At 34.8% G+C, this 18,537-nt stretch overlaps 1 protein-coding gene across 1 annotated transcript in view; it reads right to left on the reverse strand.

The window, feature by feature from the left end:
* ZNF236 (zinc finger protein 236) overlaps nt 1-18,537 on the reverse strand; it is a 68,614-nt gene that overhangs the window by 11,636 nt on the left and 38,441 nt on the right. Inside the window, exons 14-28 of the mRNA XM_032181116.1 lie at nt 17,649-17,909; nt 17,166-17,416; nt 16,468-16,569; nt 11,403-11,554; nt 10,100-10,206; nt 9,849-10,000; nt 9,520-9,732; nt 8,763-9,042; nt 8,193-8,296; nt 5,869-6,234; nt 4,501-4,646; nt 3,179-3,410; nt 2,491-2,670; nt 1,124-1,276; nt 51-241 (exon numbers count right to left, since the gene is read on the reverse strand). Of these exons, the coding sequence (XP_032037007.1) occupies nt 51-241; nt 1,124-1,276; nt 2,491-2,670; nt 3,179-3,410; nt 4,501-4,646; nt 5,869-6,234; nt 8,193-8,296; nt 8,763-9,042; nt 9,520-9,732; nt 9,849-10,000; nt 10,100-10,206; nt 11,403-11,554; nt 16,468-16,569; nt 17,166-17,416; nt 17,649-17,909 (2,890 nt within the window). The remainder of the gene's footprint in view (nt 1-50; nt 242-1,123; nt 1,277-2,490; nt 2,671-3,178; nt 3,411-4,500; nt 4,647-5,868; nt 6,235-8,192; nt 8,297-8,762; nt 9,043-9,519; nt 9,733-9,848; nt 10,001-10,099; nt 10,207-11,402; nt 11,555-16,467; nt 16,570-17,165; nt 17,417-17,648; nt 17,910-18,537) is intronic.

The following is an 18,537-nucleotide window of genomic DNA, read 5'->3' on the forward strand; positions in this document are numbered from 1 at the left end:
AAGACAGTAATATTAGTTTATCTGTCACTTCAGAAAAAAACATTTCTTACCTGCGAAGTGATATTAAGTGTAACTGCATCAAGACCACCTGACAACATTCCCTGAGTGTCAGCAAGAGTTAAAGTGACACTACCATCTCCTCCAACTCCTGATGAAGACATTACCAAATTCTGTGTAGAAACTGTAGGCTGAGACATGGGTGTTGTTGAAGGAAGGTTTGTTCCACCTGTTGTACTAAGCTCTGGAATATATGTAGAATAGTTAAAAAAAAAAAAAAAAGTTACGTAAGTTCTAACTGCAATTTTATTATTTTAATTGAACTTAACCATTTCTATTTCTCCTTTGCTATGCCTTTATGTCTCAAAAGCAAGAGAACAAAATCAGTTAAACTAATCACATGTCAAAAATCATCAGTCAAATGATAAAATTAGAAAAAATGTAGTTCTTAATGTACCTTGATGTATATCATACTGTGAGGCCATAACTTTGTAATAAGGCATATTCATTGCCAAAAGAACACCCAAAGAAATTTCAGGTTACACACTTCTGTAGTCTGACCACTTTCAGAATCCTCAAAGACTACTTTGACTCAAGGTAGTAAAACCAAAATTTCAAACTCCGCAACACAGCAATCCCACCCTATTTTCATAACATGGATGATGAACTATAACAGCTACATAGTCTAGTTTATTAAAATCAAACTGTTATAAGACACCTGTATAAAAATAGATTCTCCAACATGTGACTAGAGGCCTCAGCTTTCAGTTTTTAAGTCTCAAAAAGATGAAAAGATGAGATAGAAGGTACAACCCAACTGCCTGTTTTTCATTACCTAAGAATAGGTAATAGGTAACTAGCCTTAACCTCCAAATTTTACAGAATATTCTGGGGGTAGGACTTATCTGTATTTCTTTCTTACTCTGTGCAGTGGGTAATTTAAATTGGCACAATGAAGTAAGGCTAGTGAGAAAACACACCCAAGGCTTGTAGTTCTTCAATTGTAATGTGCAAGATCATACTATTTCAGATTCAGTTATCTGGTCTATCGTTTAGTTGTTGTTGTTTGTGTTTTTTTTTTTAACATGGCATTACATTTTTTCTTAGAAAATCATTTTATGCATACCTGGAGCATTTAGCGAAGTGCCCTGAGAAAGAAGCTGGTCATTGCTTATAGTTAATGTTGCCCCTGTACTCTGGCTGTTGATGGTTGGTGCTGTCAGCCTTAAGCTACTATTCATATCACTGCTTCCAGAATTATGTTGAATAAGATCTTGTCCTAAACAGAAATTAGCCCTGTTAATATCTGTTAATAACTGGAAATATCTCAACATTATTGTACTAATGTACTTCCAACAATAAAATACTGATAAAAGAAGTAGAAGATAAAACCAAAGCACAAAATGCATTATGTGGAGGTTCAACATTTTTAATTCAGATGTGGTTATGTACGCACATGACCATACATCTAGATACTAACAGAGAAATACTTTTGCTTATTTAGACAAACGGATCTTTCCTAGATTCAAGTCACCAACTTCATGAACCTATACAGCCTAACAAACTAAAGGCTGTAATATTTTTTATATCTACCATACAGATAATGAATTGCATTGACCATGCTCTCTTTTGAAAAAAGATCAATGTTAATTTTGTGGAACCTTCAACAGGCACCCAACATATAGAAATTGAAGGCAGATTCTGTCAGCTGTTGCACAGCCGAACTCCATGTTCCTTAGATGTGTGAACATCCATTGACAAGCAAAAAAACAGAGGTGAGGAACCATGACACTAACATGGACATTATTGCCACAACACTTTGAAAACATAAAACGCTTTACAGAAAAGAAAAAAAGAAATAAAGAAAAGAGAGAAGCACTAAATATTATACTGAAATCTATTAAAGAAAAGCAATGACACAAAATACAGTGTCTTGGGGGAAGTAGACAGCTATTTATGCTGTATAATAGGATCAGTCTCTTAGAGGCAGTAAAGTAAGTTGGTCCAAATGCGTTCAAAGAAAGCCAGCGTATTAACTATATATTATAAAGCCTGAATAGTACAACTCAAAGAATGATCAGGGCACATATTAGAAGATGGTTGTACTTTAAGTAAATGTAGATCATACAAACTCAGTCCTCCAGGTGTTGACCTGCCCTGAGCTGCCTGTTCCAATCCCAGCATTACCCAGGAGTTATACTACACCACACGAGGCATAGAAAGGAAATACAAACTGCTTATACAGGTTTTCTCCCTGAGAAGTATCGGTTGAATCAAGACTATGAAGAAAATAGGGAACCAATTTAACGTGTCCTCAAAGCAAGCATACATTGTTTTTAAAGGCAGATTTTAAAGGGGAGCATATACAAAGCTGATGTATATAAAAACACACCACAGGAATGCCGTGGACAGTGGAAAATATCCTCAAATACTGTATAGCTAGCCTATGAAATGGAAACCTGGTACCGTTAAGAAATCATTAAAAATACCAACCAGATATGGTAAGAGTGATTTCTTGAGGACTTCCTGATGAGTTTGTAGTAGTAGAACCCGTAGCATGAGCCAGAACTTGGCTCAAACTGGAATTATTTATGGTCAATGTTATCTCATGTTGTCCATTTGAAGATGATACCATACCCTGTGAAGTCATGACTTGAGAGATGTCCTGTGTACCTAAATAGATAGAACAACAAAATAAAAAATCTATGAAGATCCTATCTTTATGATACAATTTTTAAAACAATTACTACATTTTCTAAGTATATTTATACATAATATAAACCTTTATTATATATATCTTAATATAAATTATATACACACATCTTATATAGATTTATATCTTACGTTTATGTTTCTAAATTCTCACTATAGAAGATGTAGCCAACATAAAATTTTAGAACGTGTACTCTAAAGGAGAAGTTGTTTCCACTATCAAATTTACTCCTCTAAAGGTTAAGATTTTCAAAGTTTTTATACATTTCTAAAGACTAAAAATGTTCTTCTATTTTCATTATATAGCTTACCTTATGAAAAAAGAGCATTAAAAATGATAAAATTGTAGAATTTGCTGAATATGCTGCTACAAGAAGTATATGGCTATCTTTTTAAACAAGGTATTTAAAAAATCTCAGTGCATGACAAACTAAGAAATTCAAAGCATAAGACTTATGACACTGCTTACCACTAGCATTGGTTGTCAGCACAGACTCTTGCTCAGATAGAGATCCTATTGTCATATTAGCTGAAGATGTTACTGTAGGCTGTAAAGACAGGCCTGATATGGGCTGAATAACCACATTAGCAGGCACTGTGTTTTCTGTTGTCTGGAGGGTGGGATTCTGTGAAGCCATAGTGGGATCTCCAGTTAGCTGCTGAGCAAGTAAATTACTCTGCTGAAGAATACTTGGATCAATCTGAAAAGCAAGTTCTCAATCTGAAGTTAACAAATATGGGTTACATGAATATTCATAGCAAACCTAGAATTCAAGAAGGTGCATATAGAGTATATACATGAACTTCGTAGTTGAACATTTTAGTTTTTATTGTGCTTTTTGTTTGTTTTTAAATGTATCTCTCTCTCTATATATAGAAAGCCTCCAAAGTCTACATGTAAACAGTCTATTTAGCTTCAGCTATAGATTCATCCTTCATCAAAAAGTTCGGGAAATCATTATTATAGTTGCATACAAGCATGCTGGACTCTGGATACCCATTATACTGGCATTCTGTACTGACTTAGTGTTGCATTTACTCTTAACACTGTTTTCAGGACTTTCAATGCCAAAAGGCATGGAGCAGAAGATAAGACTGATATCAGAAATTACCTACTTTTTCAGCTCCTATGAGTCTGAAAAAGCTCCAAGCAAGTCAATGCAACTCTGCAAATGACTTTTCCCTTAGCTTGGGGTTGGCCCTTTTGACCTGCATAGGTCTTCTCCAACCTCAGAATGATTCTGTTAAACTGATCAAACCTAAACTAGTTCATTAAAACTGTTAACATCATTTTAAAATTTAAATGTAACCATCTCACTTTTTTATATGAAGCATTTGTATTGTTCATTTTACAAGCTCAAAGGGAATTTAAATTCTGAAACCAAGTATTTAAAAACATGCTAAATAACGCAGGTGTCATGGTAAGGAAAAAAAAACTTTTCTGTAATCATTTGAGTTGTTTTCAGGGGTGGGGACTGCTGGGTGGGGAGATTTAGCCTAAAATGCTTTTAAAGTGAAAAAGACAAAATGCAATTAAAAGAAAAAGCAGCATTTAAAGCAATCTGACAAAATCCCAGAGGGGTAAAAAACAGAAAGACTGGAGGAGAAAAAGCAGGAAAAACCCACAATGTAGCTATCGTTGAAGTCTTTTAACACTGTGCAATTGATATAGCACAGAACTGCCAAACACCTCGCTCAAGGGAACTCTTCCAGAAGTATACTCAGTTAAACTTCCTTCAGTCCTCAAACTGACTCTATGAAATTAGAGACAAGAGACTAAAAGCAACCTACCTGTAATGTTATGTTGTTAATACTGGTGGCATCTATTCCAGATATTTGAACATTTTGTCCAACTAGATTAGCAGCAAGTTGTAATTGTATTCCTTCAAGAGTGGCCAAGCTACCATCTGTCAAGGACACAGTTAAGTCACCTCCAGCTACCAAAGAAAACAGTCATATTATAATGTTTTTCTTTATCATTACTGACCACCATCTTATTTTTGTAAATAAAATCACTACAAAAGCTACACATATACACATGTATATATGCAAGGAAACAGAACTTGTAGTTGCTAATTATAAATTCCATATAACTTAGGGATAGCTATTACTTAAACACAAGTTGGCATCTTCCAAAACCAAAGTAGCTTTGGAACCTGGAGAAATTTGGTATAAATTTAATTGGAGAGTATGTCACCCCTAAATACGAGCAACACTTACACAAGGTATGTCCACCTGAGTCATTGCCACATTTATGCATAGAACAGAAACATTATTCAAGAAGGAAGCAAAGGTAAACCTACACACATATGTGGGTGGAAATAAAGGTACGTTAGCATTTGAAAAACAAAATCTTAACAACTTAGAAAACTAATATTAAAGTCAAACAGACTGTTGCTACGAATGCTCAGAAAAGGTGAAGAAGTCACCTTGTTTGACATACCTTTTCCAAACACCTTGAGTATTAAGTATGATCAACCAGAGACATTTGGTTCATGTCTCAAGAACATTTATCTTTGCCTATCCAAAATCCCTTAATACAATAAATAAATTTGCTTCACAAAGCATCCAAGAAATACCTCTTCTGGGCAAAATGCAAATCAGTAATCTTGATTTTAAAAGTTTCCTGCTTCTTCCTAGGACTCCTTATTCTGTTCATTCAAGAACTCCAAGCAAACAGATAGCTTTTAAATCTCCAATTTTTCCACAAACCAAGCTTGTCAAAAAAAAAAAAAAAATTTACCAGTATATTCTGAACTCTATTTGTTGGTTTCAGACAACAGCTTAGGGTAGCTGATGACTATAGTTAAGTACAAGACCAAGACATCACTGCAAAACAGTTTTGCTTCGCTTCTTTTTAAGAAAAGGCAAGAATATTACCGAAAATAACACAATTACTCCTGCTGCTTATCTTTGTTTTCTTCCTTTCTACAGTGCAACACCACAGCAGAACTTAAGAGACCTAAGTGAACTATGACCAGCATACATTTTCCCCTTCATTCTAAAATACATGTAAATAGCTATTTATGTCATCACTGTGAAGGAAGTTGAATGCTACCTGCTTGGAAGTAGCGTTTGGTATAAGTTTCTGAACCCTAGCAGAAAGCCAAATTCAGTATTTCATTTAAATACCACTAATAAAAAGTAACCCGTTTTTACCTGACACAGAAGCAGGCAGAATAGCCTGGCCCACAAGTCCTTGTTGAAGTAAATTTTGATCAAACTGACTTGTCAAAACAGAGTTATTCATGATGAAAACATTTGGGTCTGTTGATGATGAATTAAGAAGACTGACTGGCTGTAGTCCCTCAGTTGAAGTACGGGCAACAGGCTTCCTAACCTTCTTGGTCTCTGGTTTATAATGACACTGTATGTGGGTTTTTCTGCGCCCAGACGTACGAAACCGTAAATCACAGTGAGGACATTTGAACGGCTTTGCTCCTGTATGCAGACGCATGTGGACTTTCAGACTTCCTTTTGTAGAAAAAGAATTACTGCACACATGACAACTGAAGAGCTTCTGACCTAGAAAAATTTTAAAAAGAGAAAGGTAAGTGATAAAAACTCTAAAAATCAATAGCCCCATACCAATGAATTAAGAAAACATGGATTCTAAACTAAATTGAACATAATAAGTTTGAAATAATTAACCACACTCTTTATAGTTTTGGCTGCTTTTCAAATGAAGAAAGGATTTTAATTAATCTTAATTTTTTCCTAATTTCTGAGACTCAGTTTATTTCTAATACACTTCTGAGTAAATGTATTTCTAATACATTTCTGAGACTCAGTTTATTTCTAATACACTGTGTTCATTCAGAACCCTGATAGGTCACCTGATGTCTCGTCTTCATCATTATCTCTCACTTCCTAACATAACAATTCAACCTACTTAAGTTTACTGATTTAGATTACAAAACCCTAACACATCGACGTCCCTTTTTGTTCAACAAAATAGTAATTACAAATTGGGATGAAAGGTCATACAGGAATGACAAATGCTGAATTAGCACTGTTTCCAAATAAAGTCAAATTAAGTATACTTTATGGCATCTACAAGATGATTACTGCATCTACAAGATGATGCAATATTGCTGGCTACTCAGGTAAAACGTTAACAAGAACTGCTATACATACAGGGAATTAAAAAGCAGTGAAAGCAGAAGTACAATATTGTGTGACTTCAGTTATTCCACTATAGCAGTATACACTACGTCGGGATGAGATGCAGGGAGTAAATACTTAGCCAGAGAACCAAATCTCAGAACTTTCAACAACATACAAGAGCTGGTTCTGTGTATTACAACAGAATCTCTCTATATAGTAACTGCAGTACAAAGGCCAATAAAATCCAAGAGAATAACATATCTGAAAGGAAGCGTAACAGTAGTGTTTGTTTAAAAAAAATTTAAATCACCTCAAACAGTAAGTTTTTGCAGATAGCACAACATTTTTTTTTTTTTTTTTTTTAAAGACACTATACCAGACACTCAGGGGAAAAAGGCTTATTACATATTAAAAGACTTTAAACTGATTTTAAACACAAGGCCTAACAACAGAAGGAAATGACTAGAAATGTGGATATATTTCAGAAGTCCACCTGAAGAGAAGAGCAATATTAAATAAAAGTCATAATACAATAAACCAAGAAAATGTATCCAGTGCTAATGGTTAAAAAAAAAAATTGCAGGTACATATATACTTTTTCCATGAGCTAAAACTATGACTGTACTCTGCTCTGGTGACGCTGCACCTTGAGTACTGTGTTCAGCTTTGGGCCACTCAGTACAAGAAGGACATCAAGGCCCTGGAACACGTCCAGAGAAGGGCTACAAAGCTGGTGCAGGGCCTGGAACACAAGTCCTGTGAGAAGTGGCTGAGGGAACTGGGATGTTTAGCCTGGAGAAGAGAAGGCTCAGGGGAGACCTCATTGCTCACTACAACTACCTGAAAGGAAATTGTGGAGAGTTGGGCACCAGCCTCTTCTCACAGATAACTAGTGATAGGACTAGAGGGAATGGCCTCAAGTTGCACTAGGGGAGGTTTAGGTTAGAAATTAGGAGACATTTCTTCTCAGAAAGAGTGGTCGGGCATTGGATGGAATGGGTTGCCCAAGGAGGTGGTGGCATCGCCATCGCTGGGGGTGTTCAAGGAAAGGTTGGACGTGGTGCTTAGGCACATGGCTTAGTGGGTGACATTGGTGGTAGATGGATGGTTGAACCCGATAATCTTGGAGGTCTTTTCCAACCTCAATGATTCCATGATTCTACCTTATAAGCCTACTGGTATAGGACATAGTAATAATATGGTTTATTCAAAATAACGACTCATTTGATGATGCTGTAAGCACAGAAAATGTCACCTAGCATTGCCATTCCCCACGTCATAGTGAAATACACCATTCCTTGCAAAATATTCAAGCTAAACGAACCTGTTAAGATAGTTACAAGATTCTCAACAAAGATATTCAAAATCTTACTGACCTGTGTGTGTTTTAACATGACAATCTAGAGTGGATTTTACAGTGAAACTCTTCCCACATTCTTCACACTTATACGGCTTCTCTCCAGTATGGATACGAACATGCCTAATAATTCCAGAATACATGTATGACATGAATCTCTACCTTTTATGCCAGTTTCTAGGAATAGTTTATATCTTACTAATTTTAGATTTTATCAAATACTTAATGTAACATTAAGCAGAACTACCAAAGAAGATGATTTAAGCGTGGTTGGTTTTTTTTTCAAATTGATTTTTATGTTTTAATATTCAAGTTCTATTGCAAGAAAAATAATCTAAAATCCAACAAGCGTTTTAATAGTGCAAGAAACAAGAAATACGAAAAGTTTGCATATTCTGTATTTGACTAAACCAGCATTTTGGTACATATCTTTTAAACATTCTGGAAAAAAAAAAAAAAAAAAAGACAAATGTACATAAATAAGAGTCAAGCCTTAGCTTAGCAGTAACGGTTTCATATAACTTTTTTGTGACTAAGTGTCTGGTGAAGAACTTAGAGATCTAAGATACAGAAGTTTTCCATTTCTTACCTGACTAAGTCACTGGGCTTTTTAAAGCTTTTGGGGCAGTAACTGCAACAGTTAGCGTATTTAGGCTCTGCTTCCAGTTCTGCCTGTTTATCTTTGATCTCACTAATTCTGTCTTTCTCTGCAGCAGACTGAACAAGAACTTTTTCTGAGACGGTGGCACTTTCTCGAGGCCTGATCTTTGCTAGTTCTGCTGTTTCTTCTTCCGTGAAAGTTATTACTCCAGGACGAGATTTTCTTGAAGTTCTCTCAGAGTTTTCTTCATCATCTTCAACACACGTAACTATCAAAAAATATATAAACATATCTGTTTAGCCTAATCTGTCAGCTGAAATTATGAAAATAAAGGGTGGCCAAGAACCACATGGCCACTAGGTGGACTTAAAGTCTGTGGCCTGAGCTTGGACTTAAATCTCTTTCAGAGATCTAATTAGATGTTTATATTTCTTTTAAATCAAGATAGATTTGTAACTCTTATTTTTACAACAATTAAATACAGGTATGAGTTATTCAAGAAAAAAAAATCTTGTAATGGCACATTAAAATAGCTATGGAACACAATACTCTGACTGCACTGGACAGGCTCCTGGCAAACTGATGTCTTTAAACAATTTAGACAAAAAAGTACTTTCAGTGGCTCAGGACATTACCCATGCTTGAAGGCTAATTTATAGCATTACTGTTACAGCATTCATGCAATCCACTGAAACATTTGTACTTGTTACGTAGTAAGTACAGTAAGAGTAAAAAATGAAATTACCTCCCCCTCCTGTTTCTGTAGCTGCAGCTACAGCTGAGGAGACTGCCTGATGTTTTTTCATATGTTTTTTGCAGTGAACAGTTGTTCGAAAACTTTCATCACAGAATGGGCACTTGTAAGGCTTCATGCTCATGTGAGTTGCCATGTGCCTTGTAAGGCTGCCATTAGTTGTGAAGGACGTATTGCATATGCTACAGCTGAATGCTTTAACTCCTTAAAATAACAGAAACAAGTAAGTAGCATGCAGTTCTTCTAAGTTTATGTATACAAGTTTGGGTACTGTAAACCTTCTGAGTTAAGCAAATGCAGAGCTGATTGTACTCTGTTACCTGTATGAGTCTTTTCATGTGACTTAAGAACTCCTGATGAAACAAAGCCACGGCCACATAGTTGGCATTTATAAGGCTTCTCACCAGTATGTGATCGTACATGTTGTTTCAAATGGCTGGATTTCTTAAAACCCTTGTTGCAATATTCACATCTATTAAAAGAAAATTATTTTCATTAGTTGTGTGTAGTTAGTAGCAATAAGAAATTCAGGAAAATCTTTGACTCATCCTAAAAGTTAAATATAACAAACCTATATGAACGCCTGCTTTGATCTTCACTGTCCTCAAGAAAATGAGGCCGCTGGGAATGCAATTCAAGTTCTTCTTGTGATGACTGATCTTGTATCAACCGAGTAGTCTAGAAATCAAAGCCTCAAGTAAATTTCAGCAACACAATATTGAAACAAAGCCACACAAGTAGGTAAGGAAAAATATAGTATTTGCAGTCAATACAAATAATCAAAGCAATGCCAGAAATCTACCCTTTCACAAATGCCAAGAAACTGAGTGCAATACAATAATACCTCACTCTTTCCAAGTGAGAAGGAAAGTAGCAAAACTTGCACCTACTAAACCAGAATAAAGAGATGAGGTGTACTCACACCTCCCTACCAATCTAGAAAAGAAGTCTCCTAGATTTTCTAATGTTTGAAGGGTTAAATTTAGCACTAAAGCAGCCATTTTAAACAGCATGAGCCACAAACCAAGTAGCAAAATACAGTGGTGCTGACAGTTCTTGACTACTTTCTGAACAGGTTTTTCCTCTAAGCAATAGCTACAGACAAATCCTCCAGAACAATAGCATGTTGTAATGTTTAAAGAAGAACTCCAAGGGCTGAATTGACTCCAACATTTCCACACCCTAAAACCTAGCTCCCTTACTAGCATTTGCCTTTGCAGAATAGTATTAAAGGGCTGTAATTCCTGCAGCTCAGTATCAGAATGGTAAAGACACTCCCTATTACTATAGATGGTCATCACAGTAGATACAGTTAGCATAATAAAAAGTACTATTTAAATTGTGTTTTTTTTTGTTTTTTTTTTTTTGTTTTTTTTATAAGTAACTAAACTTAAACGAATTTAACCAGATGAGAGCTATGAAAGAACACTCTACACTGCAATATACAAGCTCCATGAATGATAACTACATATTTATAATGTTATTTTTATTGCTTGATCACATCTGTAAGAATTTAAGAATTAGGAAAGAATATAGTGCAATAATACAAGATCATTTTATAACATTAAGTCACACGAGAAGACTCATACAGGTTCCTTAGCTTCAGGCTTGCAATTTTACTTCATAGTATTATATCTTTTAAATGCCTAGAGCACCAAATCGTACAAACCTTTTTATGAAACAAATAGCCATGTCACATGTTACATACTACCCCCTCCCTTTTTTTCCCCTCGCTGCTCAAAGAAAAAATGCAATCTAGAAAAGAAAACATGAAACTTTCCCCATTTGTCAGTTTACAAAATCAGTTATTAAAGAATTCAATAAAATCATCACTGAACATAAAAAAATGGATTCTGCCATCTAGCAGTACTTACTACATTAATAGCATCTGTATTTGGAACTTGAAGAAGGGCTGGTGGATGGTAACTCGTTGAAAGAGCCTGAGATTCAAGTGTGCTCGAATCCTGCAGCTGCTGTACAGCTGGAAACTGAGTCTGTTGATTGTAGCTGTCATTCACTGTAAAACCTATCAGAAAGTAAAAGTCACAAAACCAGAAAACACACTAAATGGGACTCAATAACACCACTGTTTTGTTTTGTTTTTGTTTTTGTTTTTTAAAGACTACCTTCAAAAGAGATTAAGTAGTATTACTATATGGTAATGCTCATTTTATACTCTTCACTGCTGAGTGGCAAAATACATGTTTCTGGGATCTACATAATATGCATAATTGGGTTACTTACCATTAGCTGGAATTCTATTGGACAATCTCCTCCACAGAAAAACACTGTTTGAAGTTTCTTCAAGGTGCCACAATTACCTTAGAGCCATTGAAATTTTGAATTTCTTGTATGTAAGCATGCATGTGTCAAACAGGTTGACCCATCTCCCTTTATCCATGTTGGTACCACGCTCCCTTAACTACACTGGAAGCCGATCACAAGGATGCAAAGCTCAGTGGGGAGGATGGCGGGTGAGTGGAGGAGATGACCCAATAGGAGAACTCCAGTTTCTGATAAAGTAACCCCATTTTCTCCTACTTTGGATCTCCTCCACATATTCCCACTCTTTAGATCATAGTAAAGTATGGCCTCTCAAAGGCAAACTGCAAAGTAAAAATAAACACATTTTTAATTCACATTTCCAGTATGAAGACCTGAAATTTTTATTCAGTTTTGTTCTTCTAAAATATCAGATTTTAACCAATTCCTTTTCTAAATGAATGAACAAACTGATAGTATCACTGACTCAAAGCCAGGAAAATACAGCTCAGATTCCAATTTTCTTTATGCTATTAGAGATGCCCTTTTATCAACCCTTCCAAGCCCTAATACTTCTAATATTAAATAAAATCGGTGTTACATTGGAAGAAATGAAACCACCAGTATGAGTAATTAATAAGGGCAGCAATTTTACTATTTCTGTGCAGTTTGCCTTCAGCGGACAAAAAGGGTGAAGATTATGAAAACAGGGTAGAAACAAAAACTCATATCAGATGATCACAGCATCAGAGGCCAAAAAAGCAATGCTTAGAGAATGTTTTGAATTACATTTATCGAACACTGGGATGAGTTAAGTATAAGCAGAAATTTTCCCAAAAGATATTTTCACAGCATAAGATTACTATTATCAATATAGAAAGAAAATCCTAGTTACGTGCTACCACTTACATCATAGAATGAAAAGCCACAAATGTAAACAACTCGAGAGCATTATTAGTCAGGTGGTAATTCAGCATAAAACCTAATGCCACAACTTGTCTTAGATTTTCTCCTAGAACCACCAAGATTACCAGAAAAAAGGATTCAACAAGCTGAACCTTGCACCTGAATTATTCTTAATTAAATGATAAAAAAGGTAGCCTGAAAAACAGCCACATGAAGCTTTATGGTCTTTAAAGGGATACTAATTGCTGTTTTGAAATATATTTTAAAAGCTCTGTTATGGAAAAATGGTATTCCCATTATATATGATGAGAACACACACAAAAATAAGCTTCAAGAAACCAAGAAACTAAAGTGATGCCACTTCCACACCCTACATACAAAAATGGACATAACTATCAAATGTTAAAAACATTTATTAGAGAAACAAGAGGGGAAAAAAAGCAAAAAAAAAAAAAAAAAAGAAGCTACTATATCATTACCTGGTTCATTTTAATGTTTTAATAAAAGCAATTATAGACATGCTGAAAAGTTTCGCAGAAAGAAATCTGCAACAGAGTGCTCAGGAAGAAAAGTTCTGAATTTAGATGTATTTTAGGACAAAATGAAGAAAGAAATACTACTTCTGAAAGTAGTTCTAGAATAAATATAGCAATAAGCTATAAAAAGAATTTAAGTGCTGCATCACTGTGTTGCTCAACACCTAGGTCAAAGGTCAATTTCCACTCAATATTTTAGAAAGATCTGACAACTCTTAGTACGTTAAAGACATTTGCCACTACCATAATATTTTCACAGAACATTACCCACAAAAATAAGGAAATGAGACAGGCTATGTCTAAATAAGAGACAAAATTCATAGCCTTGAATTTCAGTTCTTGCTTTCCATCACTATCATTTCCCAGAAACTTCTGCCTAACTTTCTTTTGCCAAGCAAAGAACAGAAAATGACTTAAAAGGTCTTTATTATAAAAGGGAGTCTCTTAACTACAAAATTTTCTAAACTTGGATCAGCTTTACGTTCAGTACAAGTATTCATTTGCAATGTTCGTTTTCTCTAGGCTTTATAACATCACCCAACCTATTCTCTTCTGCATTGATAAAAATTACTGAACAAAATAGAATATGCTGGAAATCAGTTTACTACTGAAGACACATGGCTTGACATGAGAATCAGAAACCTACCGTGTAATAGCTCATAGAGAATACAGTATCTTAGTTTGTAATAACAACTTTGTGTCTTTCTTTTCCAAACTGACAGGTCATTCAAACTCTAAATTACAAATGCATCTACATGCACATATTTATCACTGCAGAGATCCACGACTAGCAATCCAATGTTCCGGAGGTTTGTTTCCTAGGCAACTTTTGGAACCACCTGAACCATATTCATTACAATCAATGTGTAAATAGTAACTGAAAGAATAGGAATTTCAAGTCTTAGGATTGCAAATCAAATTCTTAAGAAAGCAAAACAGCAGTCTGGTGGCAAGGGTATATTCACGTAGGCAACAGAGTAATAGTATTTGGAATTCTTATTGTATTTCAAAAACAATTTCCCCATCTCCACTAATTGAATTATTAACATTCAACCATGCTTATAGGGATATTTTACAGGAAGAAAGGGTGACAATCTATACGAAAACACGTTTGGTGACAGATGATGTTCAACAACCTAAGGACACGTTCTGATAAAGGATCCATTTAGTTGTTCTGACCTCACTAAAAAGTCTTCAAATGAAGATGCCTGAATACGGAAGATTACAAAGGACACTGAAGTGCTTTTACTATCTTCAAAACTAGCTAAAATGAATACCAGATTATGACGCAGAAGTGCCCTCAAAAGATACACACTTCTTACCAAGTCTGAACATATCAAGAAGAAAATCTGAACAAACCAGAATTTCTGTTTGTACTAGTAAATAATACTTATACTACTGAAAAGTATTACAAACAAACCTGAAAGGAAAAAAAAAAAAAACAAAAAAAAAACAAGTTCTAACAGGTCTGTGCAGACATAGAATCAGCCTCATTTGGATGAAATGCAAAGATTTCCTTTCTCAAAAAAAAATTTACTGAAGGTTTTCTAAAAACTTCGATGTTCTGTTAATAAACAATGACACAAAATATTTTAAGAATACAGCCTACAAATATCAAGGAAAAAAAAGACACAATGTCTTGAGCTTGAATGCTCTGCCTAGCTGATAGGAAAAAGAAATTAGGAGCATGAAGCACAGATGCAGACATAGGGAGAGGGTCGACCAATTTAACGCATGCATCCGCGCAACTGCTTACCTACCTGAAATTCAAAAATTTTGTAGGGCTCCAGGATCTTCAAGGAAACTTCAAAGAGTAGGGAATCTGTGGATGAGATTCCAAGTAGAATAGGAGACATCTTATACAAAAGAGCCTTAAATAAAACCACAAATGTTTTGATTCTCCTGTACCAGTTTCATAATGTACTGATGATCAGCCTAGATCTGGTCAAAGAATTGTTTTGTAGGATCTAGAAGTATCCTTTTTTCCCCTCTCCTGAAAAAAGCTCTCGGTTTTTAACATTCACTTAATGGAGAAAATAACATACTAGAAACTGAAGTCTAAATAAAAAGTAACAAAACAAGGTCTTCATATTGGATTTTTAAGTTCAAAAGAGCTATAAAAATCCAAACAAAAAACATCATCACACTGAAAATAACACTGACAGCGAAAAGGTTGTGTTTTTATTCTGCAGTCTCTTTTTGTTCACTTGGAAAACTTTAAGAGGTAACTAATGAACGTAATCTACAGGGTTACTATAGGACCTGGTTCACTTTTACTTAATAAAGGTGGAGACTAATTTCTTTTCCCAGTGACATACAAAGCAGAACAGCCTAGAAAATTAAAATTGGCAAGAAATTACACTATTTCTTCACACTGTCATGCAATTTAACAGTTGATAGCATTTTTACAAAAAGCACTCTACAATTAATCAGGGAATGAAATTAAGAATATAGAAGTTTAATCAGATGGAATACCAATTGCTGATCACCAGCTAAAGTTCTCTGCTAGAGTCAGGAACAAGGAGGAAGAGACCAACCAAAAAAAACCAAAAAAATTCAATGTACACCCAAACCCAACCAAACAAGAACTAGTAACATCGTATCAAGCAACAACTCAAGAAAGACACCAGTGAAAAGCAAAGGAAAACTAACTTCTTCATTCTCTGCAGGCTACAAAAGCATCTCTTACACTTGAGTATTTTAAAGCTAGAATAAAAAAAAAAAGCTTCCAGGTGTTCATGAACTTTTAATTTGTTACATATGTAGATTTATAAAATATAAAGAAAATCACTGTCATCAAATGAAACAATGATTTTTACATGATAATATATCACAAACCTCAACAGCTACTCAATCAAATCGTAGACCATGTTCCTGATCATCTCAAATTAGTAGCAGGTAGTTAGATGGGCAAGTTGTGTGCACTGCCTACTATCGTATCATTTACGAACACGAGTAAGGAAAGAATATAAAATGCCTGACTGCAAGCCCCATACTGTAATGGCTAATCATCAGCTCATAAAAGCAAAATCTAATTACATTCAAGTATTCTATATATTCTACCGAATATAGTTTCAAAATTGTAATTAAAGAAAATGCTTTTGTAAGTTATTTGCCTTGCAGTTATGTTGATTGTAGATGCTCGATTTTAAAATGTTTTTGATAGCTACGCTGTAAAACCAAATTTATGAAGATTACCTTCAAAACCTTTATAAAAGCTTTATTTATTACTAACCTTGTGATAAGCCCTGTTGATCAAACGACTGCTGTGTTATAGCTTGTTGCTCAAATTGAGCGATGTTTTCCTGTAAAGTATGCTGGGATGTCACAAATCTATCTGAAATGGTGGAGATGAAAAAATATATGTATCAAGAAAAGATGGAATTAATTGTATAATTCAGTTATTCCTAAAAATTTATATTTTAGTCATTTTTTCCTATATTAAAAAATAAACAAAAAATTATTTGCTGAATAGGTATTTAAATCTTTGCTTATTGTAGGCTCTTGTACTTACTATGGAAAAAAAGAAAAAAAAGAAAAAAAAGTAAAATACTGTAATCTATCATCACTAACAGAATAAATTGACCAAACATCTTGTTATTTTCCAACCTCAAATCACAGGTATTACTTCCTAAGCAGACTATACAGCAGTGCTTTTTATTAAAAATAGAGATGAAAAAGTTTTTGGCCACGTTATTTTCAATATATTTTACAGTTTCGTTTGTGATACAAATAAACATGTAAAGATACATAGTTTTATATTTTTAAAAGTATGCCTAAAAACTAATGAATAAAATTTTATAATATGCTAAGTGGTGAGCTTTTGACTCCATGTACTTTTCTCGTTTGTTACGTGCACTGTCTTGAAACCAAAATCATTTGATTTTTGGAATAAACAGACCTCATTATAAATGTCATGTTTCAAATACTCACCCTCATCTTGCTCTAAAGGCTGGTCAGCTAATTGTTGTTCTAGTGCTGTTTCTTCTGTGCCTACCACTGGCTGCTGGTCTAACTCTAAAATAGCCTGCTGATCTGTTGCAACAGCTTCTGACTGCTGAAGCTCATCGCTTTCAATTTCCACTTGCATCTGTGTAGAAACATGAATGCTCTGCTGATCTACTGTAGAGTCATCTATTGAAGCAGACTGTTGATGCTGCTGAAGTTGCTGTGCAAGTTCGTACCTGCAAACAAAGGTAAGAAGGTCTTTTTGTGGCTTTAGACACTGTCAGATTATTTTTACTGTACAGCAAAATTTACTACACCTACAGAGCAAGCTAGGTATTTGCTACCCAGGAACAAATATCCTTATTCAATTATTAGCATTTATTACCGAGCAAAGCTGCCTTTTGAAGCATCTTTAAGAAAGGACTACCGAAATACGCTGAAGGATTTGTATAGAAGTTGTAAACATACCTATGAGTCTTCATGTGTTTTTTACAGTTTAGTGATGTTTTGAATGTTTTTTGACAATATGGACACATATATGGTCGAAGGTCATTATGGATTCCCATATGTCGCCTGAGGCTACCACCAGTAGTGAAGGCCCCGTTGCATATAAGACACTTAAAAGCTTTCAATCCAGTGTGTGTTCTAATATGTGCTTTCAGAACTCCCGCTGACACAAAACCTCTTCCACACTGAGAGCACTTAAATGGCTTTTCACCCGTATGTGACCTTTTTAAGAGAAAGGAGAAGACTTACGTTTGATTCCAAAAGGTAGTAAGATAACAAATTTTCAAAAGAGTAAAATAAAGAAAACGAAAACAACTGGATGGATGGAAAAGGCCTAAGTTAACAAAATTTAGATATTATAGCTTCAATAAATTATACATGTCCTGCATGTCATCATTGGCAGGGCCAGAAGTGATATTATCTTCACAGTTCTCACCATGTTCCGCGTTCCAGCCACCTTTTCTGGTCAGACTTTGCCTGAATTAAGCTATTCAGGTTGAACTGAATATGCTCTTCAGACTAAGATAATATCATTCACATGCAGTGTGCTCATTCTAGCTAAAACAATGTCCCCAGAAATTCAGAGGAAAATATATTGTCCTGCACATATTAACTGTTATTCTGGCAATCTCTTAATGAAAAGCTTGGATACCTTTGACTGAATTTCAGCAATAAAGAAGGCTCGTTTTTTTTTTTTTTGTCTCTAATACATCTTTTATGATTCACTAACAACTAAATTTTAAGTAACTAAAATCTGCAGCCAATTTTCTAGAAGTTAACTTTTGAGAACAGAACTATGTCCATCCTGAATACTCCCTGAACAAAGCACAGTATAACTAGTACTTCAGAC

The sequence above is a fragment of the Aythya fuligula genome, chromosome 2 (genome assembly GCF_009819795.1).
Source record: "Aythya fuligula isolate bAytFul2 chromosome 2, bAytFul2.pri, whole genome shotgun sequence".
Classification (NCBI taxonomy): Eukaryota; Metazoa; Chordata; class Aves; order Anseriformes; family Anatidae; genus Aythya; species Aythya fuligula.